Source organism: Schistocerca serialis, chromosome 3 (genome assembly GCF_023864345.2).
Source record: "Schistocerca serialis cubense isolate TAMUIC-IGC-003099 chromosome 3, iqSchSeri2.2, whole genome shotgun sequence".
Taxonomy (NCBI): Eukaryota; Metazoa; Arthropoda; class Insecta; order Orthoptera; family Acrididae; genus Schistocerca; species Schistocerca serialis.
The window spans coordinates 427,569,145-427,587,796 of record NC_064640.1 but is presented as its reverse complement, the minus strand read 5'-3'; the positions used below and the strand labels follow the sequence as shown (position 1 = coordinate 427,587,796).

The 18,652-nt window shown below is 36.0% G+C and overlaps 1 protein-coding gene across 2 annotated transcripts in view; it reads left to right on the top strand.

Annotated features, from left to right (window-relative positions):
* The window catches only part of LOC126470307 (ATP-binding cassette sub-family C member 4-like), a 264,208-nt gene that overhangs the window by 163,818 nt on the left and 81,738 nt on the right, over positions 1–18,652 (top strand). For both annotated transcript variants that reach the window (XM_050098079.1, XM_050098078.1), the window contains exons 9-12: positions 6,198–6,377; positions 8,584–8,870; positions 9,830–10,013; positions 16,172–16,297. In XM_050098079.1, the coding sequence (XP_049954036.1) occupies positions 6,198–6,377; positions 8,584–8,870; positions 9,830–10,013; positions 16,172–16,297 (777 nt within the window). The remainder of the gene's footprint in view (positions 1–6,197; positions 6,378–8,583; positions 8,871–9,829; positions 10,014–16,171; positions 16,298–18,652) is intronic.

Sequence of the window (18,652 nt, the reverse complement as noted above, 5' to 3'; positions counted from 1 at the left end):
ACTCAAATCCAGTTATAATGTAGAAAAGGAAAAGCATTACAAACTATACTTCTCTATCCTTAAAAAAGTTCTAAGAAGGGCAAAGAGTATTTCTATAAAATCAGAAATTGATGTCTCTGATAACAAAATTAAAACCATATGGGGTATAATAAAAAGGGAAACAGGTAAAATCCCTGCTGCACAAAACACAATAGAAATTAAAACAAATGATACCATTCATGACAATGTTGAAATAATCACTGACATTTTTAGCAACCACTTTCTGGCATCAGCAGTACAAACTGGAAAAACATGTTCTGTTAATGAAGCCATGTTATCCCTTCAAAAAGCTATTAATAAAAAAACCAAGCAAATTAAAGTGTCTCCTGTCACAGTACATGAAATTAAGAATATAATTAGAGAGATGAAGAGCAAGAACTGTTGGCATAGACGGTATCTCTTCAAGATTACTGAAGGAGTGCTATAAGCCGATAAGCAAAATATTGTGCCACATGTTCAATGAACCCATCCAGCACAGGATTGTTCCTGAGAGACTAAAGTATGCTATTGTCAAGCCTCTCTTTAAAAAAGGAGATAAAGCTGATGTTACCAACTATCGGTCTATCTCCTTTTTAACAATCTTTTCTAAAATTCTTGAGAAATTGGTTCAGAAAATACTTATTGAACACCTCATACATTATAAGATATTAAACAGTAGCCAGTTCGGATATCAACAGGGTGTATCAACAGAACAAGCTATTTTTTCTTTCACCCATCAAATCTTAGAGTCTTTCAATAATAAATTATCTCCTGTTGGTATCTTCTGTGACCTTTCTAAGGCCTTTGACAGTGTTAATCATGAAATCCCCTTAGCAAATGTTGAATATTATGGTTTAAGTGGCTCAGTTGGCTCATGGATTAAATCCTACCTAGCTGGAAGAAAGCAGAAGGTTATGTTGAACGACTCTGAGGGGTACTCTGTGTCATGTAGCTGGGGCTCTATTGGCTGTGGTGTTCCTCAGGGCTCTATACTTGGCCCCCTTCTCTTCCTCATCTTTATCAATGACCTTCCCTTGTGTACTAGCTTTAAAACTCACTTTACTCTTTTTGCTGATGACACCTCTATCCTCACCAACAAAACTCCCAACCTCAATCTTGAGGAATCGGCCAATATTGTCTTTAGTGAAGTATGTAATTGGTTTGTAAATAATGGGTTATCACTAAATGTTAATAAGACCCAGTTTGTGCATTTCCAAGTAAGGAAAAAAGTTGAGGATCAATTAAGTATTACATTGAATGGCAGTGAGTTACTACAAGTTGAGTCAACCAAGTTTCTGGGTTTACACATTGGCAACAGTCTAAAATGGTATGAACATATTTTGCACCTCCACAAAAAACTGAGCTCAGCAACATTCATTGTTCATATTATTTCCACTGTATGTGACCGAGACACCACAAAAACTGCTTATTTTAGTTATTTCCATGCATTATTGCTGTATGGCATAGTTTTCTGGGGTAATCAGTCACTATCCAAAAACATATTCATTGCCCAAAACAGAGTTATTAGGATAATGAGCGGAGTCCAGCCTAGACATTCTTGTAGGAACCTTTTCAGAAAATTAGGGATACTGACAACTATATGCCAATACATCTACTCCCTCTTATGTTTCATTGGTAAAAATGGACAATTGTACAAAACCAATGATTCATATCATACCCACAATACCAGGAGGAAGATGGACCTCCATTATGAATCAAAAAACCTTACTATTGTATAAAAATGAGTCCATTACATGAGCTGCAAGGTGTTCAATGCTCTTCCACCATCACTAAAATTACTTATCCATGAGCTTCCCAAATTTAAACAACAGCTCAAACAGTATTTATCAGATAATTCCTTCTATTCGGTAGAAGAATATTTCAGTAGAGTTAACAGTAATTCATTTTCTCATTTACTAATTTGATGTACTATTGTGCATTATGATACTCAAAATCACTGTTAACATTACTTCGTCTTTCATTTAGCTATTAAGATCTACCATATTTTTTAATGTAATTTTTTTCTATACCTATTAATGTGTATGTTGTCTTATACCAGATATCCTCTTGCAAGAGGTACTTTTATGTATTCTTTTTCTATTAGCTGTTATAATTCTGACACATCCTACATCCACGTGAATGCCTCGCAGTATTGAATTTATGGGATATAAATAAATAAATAAATATTGTACTGTCTTAGGGATATTGATTAGAAAATAATTCAAAAACCTCTGTATAACCTCTGGAACTAGTGACTCAGATAATAAGATTGAACTTACATGGTTACACATAAAGGAGAAAATGTAAAATACCTTAAGGAATGTAGAGGCTCTGTTATTAAAATTTAGTAGTTAGTTAGCCTTTGTATTTATTGATCACTTCCTTGAAGTACCCTCGAAGATTTGTAGGGCAGCTCAATTTTTAAAGCAATGGAATATATGCCCACATAAATATAGGCAAATCATAATTATCCCACACTCTTTCATAGAAATTAAGTATATTATTAACTCTCTTTAAAGCAAAAACTCTTGTGGAGTTGATAATATCTCAATTAAATAGCTGAAATACTGTTTCACATGTATTCAGTTTCATATGCAACGAAAATCACTATCATACTTCCAGACACACTGAAGTATGGTACTTTCAATCTACTTTATGAAAAAGGCAGTAAGACAGGTATTGATAATTACTGATTAAATTTGCTGTTAAGCTCCCTCTCAAAATTACTGGAATATATTGTATACCGAAGAACCATAATACACGTCTCTCATAAAAGGATATTTAGCTAGTCTCTAAATGAATTTCAGAAGCGTGTCTCCAGAAAACAAGTCATTTTACAATTAAAAAAGAAAATTATTCAGAATTTAATTGGCGAAATACTGTCAACTGGTAATTGCTGTGACTTGTCCAGAGCATTTGACTGCAGAGTTCACAATATTCTCCTTACTGTTCTTGTTACAGTACATGCTCAGAAAGCTGAGTGTGTTAAAGTGCCCATGCAAAGATGCCATGGCCCCAGATAAAATCCAGTTCATGGATTAATGATGGACACCATTGTGATGGCCAGCCTGGATGTGGCTTTATAGTGATTTTCCACATAAACTTATATATATAAATACCAGACTCATTCCGAGATTACATTTCAGTTACACAATGTGTAAACACTTTCAAAAACTCTCATATTTGACTATGCAATATACATTAATGCAGGCAGAAGGGACACATGGATTCCTCTCTGGTGAAAGGTGTCAGTAGCTTTAAATTACCTTTAGGAGTGATGACAACATCATAATAATAGCCTATACACATGTCTGGTTTTCCGCAAAATTGAGTATGATGCCAGTCCCACCCAGGCATTGACTGGATGTCAGGCACCAGAATGGATGTATGGATATTGTTTTATGGTCTTCAGTCACATGACTAGTTTGCTGATGCTCTTCATGCTAGTCTACTTTTGTGCAAGTCTCTTTATCCCTACATAGTTATTGAAACATACATCCACTTGAACCTGCTTCCTGTATTCATGCCTTGGTTTCCCTTTCCAATTTTAGCCCATACATTTACTTGTGATTTCTTATATTACCTTAACAAAAAATATGTAATGCGGGACTGAACAAACACTGCAAAGGCTTTTACATTACAAAAATTTATTGCCATAGAACTGGAACTGTTTGTCCTATATAACATATGGTTTTCTGTCCATGTACACAAAGGCAAAAATATTAATTCGTAAGGTATTTTTAAACATTTTATCACTTACCTGAAATTTAGTCTTTCACATTACACAGAATTTGCTCTGGTATAGATAAAGGCTATGATGCTGTTGAAAGAAGCATCTACATGTCTCTGATAGTGACTGAATGTTGCAATGATCAGTGAGGAGACCAATGAATGACAAGTACAAGGTGTCCAGCGAAGTAGCCCCTGATTTCAAAATTAAATATCTCCTAAACTAAGATGAGTGCAACAAGAGATATGTTCATTATGAAAGCTGTAAGAGTTCTATAGAGAAGTTACACAGAAGTTTTGAAATAGTTTGAAAAGGTGATAGCAGATGGCACTGTGCACTGTGCAGGTCATACAGAATCAGCACACATAATTACACCAGTCCTCTGCAATACCAGAATGGTATTTTCAAAATGTCCACCACTTACAGCATGGAAGTGGCACAAACAAAGAATGAAATTTATCATTACATCCTGTAGTGTCTCAATGGAAATGGATACAGATGCCACACAGATTGCCAATTCAAGCTCATCCAGCATGGTTGGATGATTCAGGTGGGCAGCATCCTTAAATGTGCTCCACAAAAAGTACTCACAAAGAGTCAGATTAGTTGAATATGGAGGCCAGTCCATCTCTGAATGAGTAAATTTGCAATAATCCAATGCAATGATTCTATTCCTGAAATATTCATCACAAAAGTGAAACACCTGTTCACTGTGATGTGGTCTGACCCCAGTTTACCTGTACCACTCATTGCCTGGTTAGACCTCCAGTGTGTGGCTTAACATTCACTAGTGACCATTTCTCACATGAAAAAAGGGCTAATAATACTTCTGCAGCATATGCAGTCAAAACAGTCACTTTGCGAGAATACAGTGGTTCTGCATCACATGAACAGGGATTTTTGGAACCCCAAAATCACCAGTTTTGTTTATTCCTGACTCCAGTGAGGTGGAAGTGTGCTTCTTCTATGAACCATATGCAGCCAACATCAAATCCTTCACTATCAGTCCTTGTGGGAATCTGGCTCACCTTCTGTCAAACAGCTCATACAGGTATGGCTGGATCACTTTAGATTGTAAATGGAAATGTGTAGGATCTGTCTCAGTATTTTCTGTGTGCTGGAACACTTCATACAAATCTCTGCTACAATTCTTTGAACAGATTTCCTCAGATTTTGCTGACTATTTCCAGAAAACATGGTGTAATTTTCAGGAGTAACTACAGTTTGTCTGGGGCTAATATTCTCCACTAGGTCATCAGCAACACTGCCTGTCTGGTGGAATTTTGTGAAGATCTTGTGAATGGTTTTCACACCAAGTCCTTTTTGATCACCAAATCATCTTCGAAAACTCCGTCTTTTTGCCATAGGACTGTATTCTGACCTGTGGTATTCCAGTACCTGAAAAATATGTTGTTCAATGGAATACATGATTTCAAACTCTTCCTTCAGTAGACTAACCTTCTTTCATGTGTCAGTGGTAGAACTGATCATTCTGAGCTGTGGCACACTTTTTATAGGCAATTACGGTGCCATCTGTTAGCAGCTTTTACAACAAACATGAGATTTGTTACACTCAGCTATCAATCTTATTTTCTGAGATATTTAATTTTGGAATCAGGGATTCCTTTGTTTGACACCCTATAGTACTAGAATACTACCATTTGTTGGAAAGAATGTGGGTTAATTCAAAATTAGGGTCAAACAAAATCCTCTGTGTAACAACTACCCCTGTCTGCAATATTTTAATTCATAGTGCATTTTCTTTCCCTGTATTCAGGGCATTTGTACAGCAAGTCCTTGATAATAGTCTTTGACCAAACCTAGGCACACATTAAAGAATAACTGAAACATCACCTTATGGTGATATGCAATGTCATTTCAAAAATACTAGTAGTCATTTTTTCCTCTTGTAATAATGTTATCAAATGAAACAATGACTGTATACTCTTTCAAAGAAATAAAACTGATGCTTTTGGTTAAGCATCTCAAAAACTTGTTGAGATAATTACATTTGTGCCTTTCCTTTTCTGCATAAGTTCTTGTAGTGCTGTCACCCCATTTTGTTTCACATTTTACAGCTAAGAAAAGGCATTTGCTGAAAATATGACCCTCCTTAAACATTTCACACATAAAAGTTGATCTTTAATATTAGTTTTTATGCTGTAATACTCTCTCTAGATGAAAATTTTATTTCATGTGTACAGATTTGTGTTAAATGAGCCATACAAGTGAGAAAGAGTACCAAGGAGGCTTAAACAACGTCTATGGTCTATGTGTCCAAAATGATACAGAGCTAAATTTTGTGACTTAATAATTTGGACAAACAAATAACTCCCCTTTGATAAGAATAAATTTAACGACAAAATAACGAAAAAATAATAAAATAAAATATATATTTCTTGGTTATGCAGTATAGAAGTATATTTCCCTATCTTTCCATTTGTTTCAGGAATTTCTTGATAAACGAGAGGAATTGTCTGTAGATGAAGAAGGCGTCGGTAAAGGAGAAATTAGAATGGACCGTGCAACAGCCTGCTGGAGTGCACCACAAGAAACTCTAAATGATTTGTCCATGCATGTACTTCCTGGCAGTTTATGTGCTGTAATTGGACCTGTGGGAAGTGGGAAGGTCAGTAAACTCAGATCTGTCAGCTGATTTCGTGATTGTCAAAACAGAGGTTCACTACTAAGTAAATTAACTTGCAATTTCTTTGCAACTTAAAACTGTGAAAAGATTGCATTAGAGATTATGTAAATGATCATTTCATAGACCCATAGTGAGAATTCAGTTATATATTTTCCACAAGGAACTTAATACATGCATAATTTTCTATTACAAATCCTTATTATAGATGAGAAAATAATCCTTTAGACCTTATCTGCAGCTGTACTTGAGCTGTATAACCTCCGTTTTTTTCTATGACTAATTATTTAGTTTTTAAGATGCTGTAATATTCAACACTGTGCTATATGTTAAAATTTTCCTCACTAGATATAAGAGTTTTCTGAGTATCATAACATGTCATAATGTAAAAAAATATGCTGGAGAAACAAACTTTTGGCCACTGTAATCATGGCCAAAATGTTGGTTTCTCCAGCACAGTGTTTTTACATTATGACATGGTACAATGCTCAGAAAAGTTTTATGTCAACTGACTCTGGCTGCGAGAGCTATGCAGTTACATTTTCCTCTCTAATTAGCCACAGAAAACAACTACTATTGCACACAACTGTGAAAAGCTGATCATACCCATTGCAAAATTGTCTGCAGGATCAATAGAAACTCCATTGTAACTAACCACTGGAATCCGTGACCAAATACAGTCTGTAAAATGAGGTATACAAAGTTTGACATGCAACAAGCGCTGCACAGAAAATGTTACTCATATTGCATGATATCATAAAGTTTAATACAGAAATGCCTCATACGATCATATCTCAAAGTGGCTTCATTCCATTTGAGGAGGTAAAACACTGTGATTAGTTAGTTGTTTAATCCATTTCATCTTTTTGTTCCTATTCTCCAGTCACTCACTCTTTCTCCTTATCCTGACATTTCTACTCAACACTCATCTCAAGCTGTGAAAAATGCTTCAAAGCTGAAACACTTCTCCACTAATGTGACCTATTCTCTGAACTGATTTCTTGTTTGTCCCTCTAATTTTTCCCCCACTTCTCTCTGTTTAATGTCTCATGCCAATAATTTTAATAACCTTAAATATTTCATTATGTTACTGCAGGCTTTGTTTTATTCTTTTGTATTACAAATGAGTATCACATATTTCTTTACTAGTGTTTATTTAAACAGTAGTTGTACTGTAGTTTTTTTTCTGCAACTGATTATCTTCCAATCCTTTTTAACCATCTAATGATTACTGGTATTCCCATTTCTTCATTATAGTAGTTACCATATTCTAGAAAGTTATTGGCATCTTTAATATTACAGATGACCCAGAACGGGCCTTCTTTAAAATATAATTTCTGGCTTAAACACAGCGTCTTTAAAAAAAATTCATCTAGTTTCACAAGAATATGTGTTCTACATAAAGAATAACAAAAATAAATAAAGAACCAAATGAATGAAGACAGAGACTTGGAGTGAATTTTAACTCACACATCAAAACAAAAAGTTTACATTTCTGCCAACTGTAAGTTGCAGGTTCATATGATTGCTGGTAGGGGTCTCCCTGGTGCTGCTAGCTTATCTGCTCACTCATATGATTTGATATGGTGATGATGCAACAACAAAAGACATTTTGCATTCTCCATTTCAACAGGTTTAATTCATTTGGAACTGTGTTGTGTGATTGTAGTCAAGAGTACTGCATTTCACATACCACAGCTAAAAGCACTTGATGGTAACAGCAATTTTAATGTCACTTGGTCTCACAGTGTGTTAATTATTTTTCTTTGTGGGGGTTTGTGAAGGACTTCATCTATGTGGCTTATCTTTCAACAACTGTGGATGAACTGTTGTGTTACATTGCAACAGCAATGAAAGCAGGATTCCCAAAAATGCAAATTATGGGGGATACATTGAACATTTGTGAAAGATAAATGAAAATTTTGATCATAAATGCATTTATAAAAAGTCTTCCAATGTATCTGCATGCATGTAAAAGATATATTGTTATAAAGTTAACTGGGCCTTTTGGAAATAAAACTAAAGCTTTTATCTTTATTCACCTATAAGATATAATCTTGTGAATGAGAATGAATTTTTTTGAAACACCCTACATTTATTAGCGTTAATGAAGGTTCATTTACAATACAATAGAATGGCAAAACATTTTATTTTTAATTGGCAAACTGATAAGTATTTTACTTGGTTGCAGAGTTCTCTTCTTTACTCAATTCTTGGAGAGTTACGGTTGAAAAATGGATCAGTTGCTCGTAGAGGTACAGTAGCTTATGTAAATCAAGAGCCATGGGTTTTCACAGGAACTGTAAAGCAAAATATTCTATTTGGACAACCGTTTGACAGCCATAAATACAAAGAAATAGTCAGAGTGTGTTTCTTAGAAAGGGATTTCCAGCTACTGCCAAAAGGAGATGAAACCATAGTAGGAGGAAGAGGCATTAATCTTAGTGGAGGACAGCGAGCACGAATTAATCTGGCAAGGTAATAAATTCCTCTTGTAATTAAAAAAATACTAATCTACTATTTTGCTGAAGTACTAACACAAATAAAGGATGTTGGGGATTTTACTTATGGATAAAGAAATTTCTAGTTCAAATTCAGAAATCAAGGGAATTAAATTAATCAGTGACTTGTGTTTCCATTAAAAGTTTTTGTTTTTTCAATGAAATTGTACATAACAGACTAACCATGATGCAGAAAGAAACAGATTCAAACTAACCAAGTACATTGTTCACATTTCATAGCACTGACTATTTTCATATAGGACATGGAACTTTATGTTACAATAATGTTATATTATTATGGTGTTTCTGTTGAGGGTCACAGTTAGATACTAAAAAATAAATGTTAATTAATATCAGTAAGCTTTCACAGAAATGTTACTTAAGAATTCATTTTGAAAAGGATAGTTGCTACTCACCATGTACTGGAGATGCTGAGTCTCAGATATGCACGACAAAAAGACTGTCAGCAAGTAAGGTTTTGGCCAAAAAGGTCTTTATCAGAATTAGGCAACATACAGGCACACACACACACACACACACACACACACACACACACACACACACACACACACACATAACGTGACCACAGTCTCTGGCTGTCAATGCCAAAGACTGATCATGTGCGTGTCAGTTGTGTGTGTGTATGTGTGTGTGTGTGTGTGTGTGTGTGTGTGTGTTGTCTCATTCTGATGAAGGCCTTTTTGGCCAAAAGCTTACTTGCTGACAGTCTTTTTGTTGTGCCTATTTGTGATGTAGCATCTCTGCTCTGTGGTGAGTAGCAACTAAGCTATTCATAATATTGTCATTATTTCATACTGGATTTTCCACTGTTTGATTTTACTTAAGAATTTTGAAATGTTTCACCACAGCTGCATTCAATTTGGATTTTATATTTTCATTGAAACTTTTTTCTATTTTTCTTCCTCTTTTCTTCAGGGCTGTATACAGCAATGCTGACATTTATCTTTTAGATGATCCTTTATCAGCAGTTGACACGCATGTTGGAAAACATCTGTTCAATGAATGTATATGTGGGTATTTAGAACAAAAAACCAGGATTTTAGTGACACATCAGCTGCAGTACCTCCAGAAAGCGGATCATATTGTAATTCTGAATAATGTAAGTTCTAGACTGTACCATAATTATCTACAAAGTTATTATATCTAAAATTACTTTTCTATTCTAATTCTGAAAATTTTAATTGATAACTCCAATAATGTGTGGAAATAAGGAAATATTCTGTGTAGATACACTGATGGAATCTCATAGGATGATTTACTATGCAATTAATATTGCATTGTACAAAATTCTATATTTTTGCAAGTCATCTTACCACATAATAATACACACTAATTATCCAAAACATAACCACCTGCTTAATAGAGTGTAGGTCCATCTTTGGAATTCAATATCACTTTGATTCTATGTGGCATGGATTTGACAAGCCCATATTATAGGCATGGAACTGGCACTAAGTAGAGACCCAAGATGAGTTCCATCAGCTTCAGATAAGGTGAATTTAGAGGACATCAGTGTGAACTTCCTGTAATACCTCTAAAACCACTTTAGTGTGATTCTGGCCTTGTGGCACTGATAGTTATCTTGATGGAAGATACCATCATGCACAGGGAAGACATTAAGCATGAGAGGGTGCATGCAGTCTGCAATAATGATCATGTAGGTGTGGTGTCACCACACTTGCTAGGTGGTAGCCTTTAAATCGGCCGCGGTCCATTAGTATATGTCGGACCCGCGTGTCGCCACTGTCAGTGATAGCAGACCGAGCGCCACCACATGGCAGGTCTAGAGAAACATACTAGCACTCGCCCCAGTTGTACAGCCGACTTAGCCAGAGATGGATCACTTACAACTACGCTCTCATTTGCCGAGACGATAGTTAGCATAGCCTTCAGCTACGTCATTTGCTACGACCTAGCAAGGCGCCATAGCATTTGATATTATTTTATATTGTAGTTATAACATGTACCGTCAAGAGAGATGTTCTACAATTGTGGATTAAAGTTAAGTATTACATCAACTACGTACTTTATTTGCTACTATTAATTCCTTTAACTGTTCCAGACCTCACGCCAATCTGCGTGAGCTTAACGCGTGCCTTTCGGCTTCCTCTCATTGTGACTTGGCTGTCTTGCCAAGTCACAACATAGTCCATAGCTGTCAAGGTGCCTATGATTACTGTCATACTACATGGATAACATAATACTATTCCCAAAATGCAGTATCTGTGGTGCAGTGCATGTTTCAAGCAGCTGTTCACCTGGATGATAGCATGATCCGCAGTGCTATCTCAGAGATCCTGTGCCTACTGCAATTATAACTGACAATGTTACATTGTTAATGTGGGAACACATAGGGGTCATCTGCTGCAGAACCCCATTTTCAGTAATCTGATCTGAATAGTATGCCTGCATCAGCACTCTACTCTGTCATCAGATCTGCCTCAGACTGTTGTCTATCCTGCTTTATAGACTGGAAATTCAACATTTCATTGGCTACTCATTGTTTCACCATTCTTCAACCTCATTCCATAGATCCTAATGACAGTAGCACATGAACAGTTGACAGCTTCACCATTTCTGAGATACTTGTGCCCAGATGCCTGGCCAAAGCAATCTGTCCATTGTGAAAGATGTGTATATCAATGGATTTCCCTATTTGTGGCCATCATCATTGCTAGAATTATGTCCCATTTGTCTCTGCTCTACTTATATACCTTAAGTCTGCTTAGAAAATGGTGTATGATCCTTTCTATAAGTACAGTATTAAAACTGTTGTAAAATACAATTGTTACAAATTTATACTGCACTATATGTTTTCATATTCTGAAGACCATATTTCTCAAGCTGTTAAGTGAGAAATAAACTACCATAGTATTTGTGAGACCTTCAAACTAATGGATGAAAGCATATAGAAACCTCTGAATGAAAGCAGGAACATTTTTAAGATTCTCAGATTGAAAGACTGATTTCATCTGTCTCCCATTCTGAGATCATTCTTGCATCCAACTTTAGTTTTTACTGGAAACATTGAATTTAACATATATAGCAGCCTCGCATTCAATAAAATGGGTAGATGTATGAAATAAGGCTCCTTTTCGCAGCAAAGGAACTGAAAATAACCAGCAGATGACTTGTAGATGTAAAATTAAAATGCTGAATGAGGACACTCAGTCAGTTCTCCTTGAAAAATATTAAATTCCTATGCTGAATCTAGTGACATATTTGAGTGTAATGCAGATGGCACTGGTCAATGTGCTGCTTTGCATTATCCTCAGTAACGATGTAGTGTACAAGAAGAGGAATTATCAAACACCCTAAGAATAGGTGAAATGGTTAAACATGCAGTTCCAGCTTAGAAAGTGTGTGTACCAGAAACAGTTAATTGTATTTTTGAAGTAAATAATATGATGCTGAAATATATGGAAAAGTACTTGCTTATCGGCAGCCAAAAAAGAAGTACTTTAACTTATGCAGAAATAACATATAAACAAAGACAAATAAAAAATTGCTGTTCAATGTCATGTCCATGAAATTTGGAAAACATATATTTTATTGGAAAAATGGTAGGAGATAAGCAAAAGCTAAAATTATCAAATGGAAATACACATTTACTCAGTCCCATGTCAGGGCAAACCATAACTCATTATTCCTCTTTTGGTGATTAAGAAGTTGTTAGTAGCCACACAACTTCTATGCTGCCATTATTCTATATTTTGTATAAGGATCATGAGAATATATTTATAAATGGTCTAGTGGATCACATGAGAAGTTCCATAAGGCTTTTGTGGATGGTGCTATTATATACAGAGAAGTAAAAAATTTAGAAAATTGTAGTGAAATACAGGAAGAGCTGCAGAGGATTGATGCTTGGTGCAGGGATTGGCAGTTGACAGTCAGTATAAACAAATATAATGTATTGCTCATAAGCAGGCAGAAAGACCCAGAAGTTAAGATTATATGATTGTAAGACAATCACTCAAAACAGTCACATGCATTAAATATCTCGAAGTGATTGTACAAAGCTATTTAAAGTGGAATGACCACATGAAAGTAACCATAGGTAGGGCAGATGCCATAATGAGTTTAATTGCAAGAATCCTCAAAAAGTGCATTCCTTCCAAAAAGGAGTGAGTTTACAAAACCCTCATTTGACAAGACTTGTCAACAGAAGATGCAATATTTGCATTTACTGGCAAACTCTTGGAATCTATCAACAAAAAACTGAAAGTGATTGGCATATTTTGTGACCTAACAAAAGCATTTGACTGTGTAAATCACCAAATTCTTTTACAAAAAGCTGCACATCTCGGTATAAGTGGTGCAGCAGGGAAATGGCTCGACTCATATCTGTCAAACAGAAAACAAAAAGTTGTAGTAGATAGTCAAGATGGTGTCCCAATATCTTCAGAATGGGATACCATTACATGTGGAGTGCCACAGGGCTCAGTTCTGGGCCCCCTACTTTTTATTATATTTATAAATGATCTTCCTCTCTCTACAGAATATTGTAGATTCACTATTTTCGCGGCTGACACTACACTACTTATTGATAATTCGGAAGATAAGCTTGAGGTAATGGCAAATAAGGTTTTAAATCAAACGGTGAACTGGTTCAACATTAATGGTCTTATTTTAAATTACTGTAAAACAAATTACATTCAGTTCCACAAAACATCCAAAGATGAGGAAATATTTGTAAAGGTAGGTGAGCAGACAATAACCAGGGTAGGTTCCTCTAAATACCTAGACTTGCATATTGATAGCAAACTGAATTGGTCCAACCACATCGTGGATCTGTGCAAAAGACTAAATTCAGCAACATATGCATTGCGCATTGTTTCTTCTTATAGAAATATGGAAACCATGAAGTCAGCGTATTATGGTTACTTTCATGCAATTATGGCATTTGGAATTATATTTTGGGGAAATCAGCCACTGGCTAAAAAAGAGCCATAAGGATCATGTGTGGAGTCCATCCTAGAGCTACATGCAGGAATCTTTTTAAGAAGCTTGAAATACTTACATCCACTGCGCAATATATATTCTCATTCATGTGCTTCATAAGGAAAGAAAAATCCATCTTTAAGCTGAATAGTGCATATCACAGTCACAATACTAGAAGGAAACATGATATCCACTATGAACAGCCAAATCTAAGTATGGTGCAGAAAGGAGTCCATTTCAGTGGCTGTAAGATTTTTAATGCCCTCCCTTCGAGAAATAAGTGTTTGGTGCATGATGATCTCCTGTTTAAAAAAACCTTAAGGCAGTTCCTATTGCAAGGATCATTTTATACATTAGAAGAATTCCTGAACTACAGTGTTTAACATCTCTTGTATTGTAAATTGCAAATGTATGCCCAAATTTGTATTTGTAATACCGAATATTTTTATTGTAAACATATATTTTGCAATATTTATTTCTCTGTAACACTTATTATTTTGTAATCTTTATCTCTCCCTAAAATGTATTTTTGTAGTGGGACCTAAGTTACTGTTTACTGTTTTTTGTTTTGTACTCTGTATATATATCTAAAATGTATTTTTTTTTTTTTTTGTTGTGGGACCTAAGTTACTGTTTACTGTTTTTGTTTTGTTTTATGTATTACCATAAATTCTGGCCAAAAGCTTGTAAATTTGACACGTTCCATATCCTGTGATACTGTCACAACATGGATCACTGGAACAAGAGATAAATAAATAAATAATAAATACTTGAATATTTCCAGTCAGTACAGGATGGATAGAGGAAATAGAAAAGATCCAAAAATGAGCAACAAATTTCATTACAAGTTCATTTAGCAAGCGTGAGAGCACCATCGAGATGCTCAACCAACTCCACTGCAGACACTACAAGTGTTGTTTGCTGGTAAAACTCTAAAAGTGTACATTCCTAGAAGAGCCAACTGATACATCACTACTTCCTAAATGTATCTTGTGGAAAGACTATGAAGGTAAAGAGATTTGAGCTCACATGGAGCCTTACCAACAACCGCTCTTCCTGCAGGCCATTTGTGACGGGAACAAAATATGTGGAAGTGACACTGGTACATGAAGTACTCTCCACCGCACACTGTAAGGTGGACTATGGAGTATAGGTCTAGATATAGATAAGATAAGAGAGATCAGTGCACAAACAGAGGCATATAAACAATACTTTTTCCCTCACTCTGTATGCAAATGGAATGGGAGGGATAAAAAACTTGGGTATGATGTACCCTCCATCAAGCTTTGCACAGTGGCTTGTGGAATATAAAGTAGATGTAGATGTTAGCAGATTTGAATCTGAATTTTTACGTGAATAACAAAAGAAAATATGTTGTTGCACACTACAATAAAGCTTCCTGCAGATTCTATACTGTAACTTTAATGTTTGCATAATATATAAATTGTGCCTTCATTCACCTCTAAACTACTCTGGTAGGATAAATACATTTTTTATGTCAAAAAAGTTTCCAGTACCACAGGTTTTAATAGGGAATTCATTTACACTTCTCTGCAAAATTTAAGGACAAGATGAATAAATTCACATAACATATTAACTATTTGTGGGAGTATGTTGTGAGATGTCTCCCAGTCATGCAAAGAAAGCTAGATGTCACGTGGCATGTGGTCAGGATGACTCTGGTGCCAAAAGAAGTTGGCCCCACAACATGAGGCTCTTAAAGAAATACTTGAAAAGAAAGTACATGTCGATCAGCAAGCAGTTACAGTACCCTCATATGGCAGGGGTGGCAACATGTAATGCACTCATGAACGTTGTTAATATCATTTTTTTGGTGGCCCAGGTGTTGTGGTGGGGGGAGGCATAATGTTGTATGGCCATACTGACCTCCAAAGCTTTGAACATAGTATACACACACCAGTCAATACTATTGTGACACTTAACTCCTTTCCCATGTGCATCTTTTCAGATGTGCATTTGGCCCTGACTTTTGTATTATGCAGGGACATCATAAATTGTGATGACTTTAGTGTAATTATTGTCTTTGAATAAAAGTGTAATTTCTGTTCATTTAATTGCATATTTCTCTCAGTTATCTTCTGTACTATACTGTAGGTATTCTTTCTATGTGTGGTTCAAGTTTCATCAAGCTACGTTACTTGGCAATGACACCTCATGTGAAAGTTACTTTCACCCTTAAATTTTGCACACCAATGTAGTTGAAAGTGTATACACACATCAATGAGACATGTCCAGTAACATATTAATTGATTCTCTGGTTTTAGTATTCTCATATATCTCTTCATGTTTCAGGGAGGTGTTGAGACACAAGGTAGCTTTGGTGACATAGTGTCAAGTGGTCTTAATTTTGCAAAACTACTATCAGATAAAGATGATCCTGATGAAGAAAATGATGGTGATCAAATGCTTGGAAAAGTTGTAAGTATGAAACCAAGAATATTACATTTATTTGAGTCCATAGTTGTTCAAAATATTTTGCACCACCCTTATCATTTGCACGGTTTGTGTTTCTTTTGACCAGAAACCTCTTTTGAGTACAGTAAATTGCTACATACAGCCACTTGTGTAATGGAGGTACAACTAAACCTGAACTCTCGGTGCAGTTCATTAGAACCACACCATATCTTGAATTGTGAGTGGACCATGCAGCTTGTATATAATGTTCTGTATGCTCCAAAGAATTATTTCAGGCATAGATTATGTATGCACTGTCACATTATTTCAAGAAGGGTTTTCAGCATGTAAAATTGGTGTTCACTGTTGTAATGTCATGTGAACATTCAGCTATCATTATGAGGTACAAAGCAAGGAAGGTCTGCCTCATAGTGGTCATCCATAGTCAACAACACCAGCTAAGGAATGCTTACTACAGACTGTGGCTCATAAGTACAGGGAAGAGAGTGCAACAGAACTATGTGCTTTCATTTTGGAGGCTACTGGGAATGCTGTGTTGATTCAGACTGTGTACAATTAATCATCTCTACACAACCAATTTGGCCTCAAGGCATCCATTATGAACAAAAGTACATCCCAATCAGCATCATATTTATGAAGAAGGTAGGAAAGGAAAACAATGAATAGAACCTGGAGTAATACCATCAGTTTCTCTTCACCAATGAGTGCAGAGTTTGTCTGATGCATAATAACTGTCATAGAAGTCAGGTGTGGTGATCTAGTGCTAAGGTATAATCATGGAAACTGGCCTGCTGGATCTAATCTCCATCAGACATTGAAGTTTTTCAGTCTGCCTTCATCTCTCAGCAATCTACATCTACATCTACATCTACACTACTGGCCATTAAAATTGCCACACCACGAAGATGACGTGCTACAGACACGAAATTTAACCAACAGGAAGAAGATGCTGTGATATGCAAATGATTAGCATTTCAGAGCATTCACACAAGGTTGGCGCTGGTGGCGGCACCTACAACGTGCTCACATGTGGAAAGTTTATAACCCATTTCTCATACACAAACAGCAGTTGACTGGCATTACCTGGTAAGACGTTGTTGTGATACCTCGTGTAAGGAGGAGAAATGCATACCATTACGTTTCCGACTTTGATAAAGGTCGGATTGTAGCCTATCGCGATTGCTGTTTATCACATCGCGACAATGCTGCTCGCGTTGGTCGAAATCCAATGACTGTTAGCAGAATATGGAATTGGTGTGTTCAGGAGGGTAATACGGAACGCCGTGCTGGATCCCAACAGCCTCATATCACTAGCGGTTGAGATGACAGGCACCTTATCTGCATGGCTGTAACGGATCGTGCAGCCACGTCTCAATCCCTGGGTCAAGAGATGGGTACGTTTGCAAGACAACAACCATCTACACGAACAGTTCGATGACATTTGCAGCAGCATGGACTATCAGCTTGGAGACCATGGCTGTGATTAGCCTTGACGCTGCGCCACAGACAGGAGCACCTGCAATTTTATTTATTTATTTATTTATTTCGTATTCAATTAATCCGTATTGTGATAAATCACAAGGATGTGGAATGAGTCATGATTACATACAACAGATATAATACACATATATAAAACGACAAAAATGTACCATAAGATTATGAATAAGTTTGTAGGTTAAAATCAAATCAAAGGTATAGCTCAAGTAATATAAAACAATACCTAAAAAGGAAATATAGTACATTTTCCAAATTAAACAAATAATACACATATATAAAATGACAAAAATGTACCATAAGATTATGAATAAGTTTGTAGGTTAAAATCAAATCAAAGGTATAGCTCAAGTAATATAAAACAATACCTAAAAAGGAAATATAGTACATTTTCCAAATTAAACAGTTAATGTGATCTATAGCAAACAAATTTTTATCAGTATAAAAAATCATTGCTTTATCTGTAGATACTCATCAACGACAAACCTGGGTGCACGAACGGCAAAACGTCATTTTTTCGGATGAATCCAGGTTCTGTTTACAGCAACATGATGGTCACATCCGTGTTTGTCGACATCGCAGTGAACCCACATTGGAAGCATGTATTTGTCATCGCCATACTGGTGTATCACCCGGCGTGATGGTATGGGGTGCCATTGGTTACGCGTCCCTGTCACCTCTTGTTCTCACTGACGGCACTTTGAACAGTGGACGTTACATTTCAGATGTGTTATGACCCATGGCTCTACCCTTCATTAGATCCCTGCGAAACCCTACATTTCAGCAGGATACTGCACGATCCCATAGAAAGGTATGCTAGGAGTGATGCATAGTTTGGATTCTATGTTATGCTGTAAGTCCCCT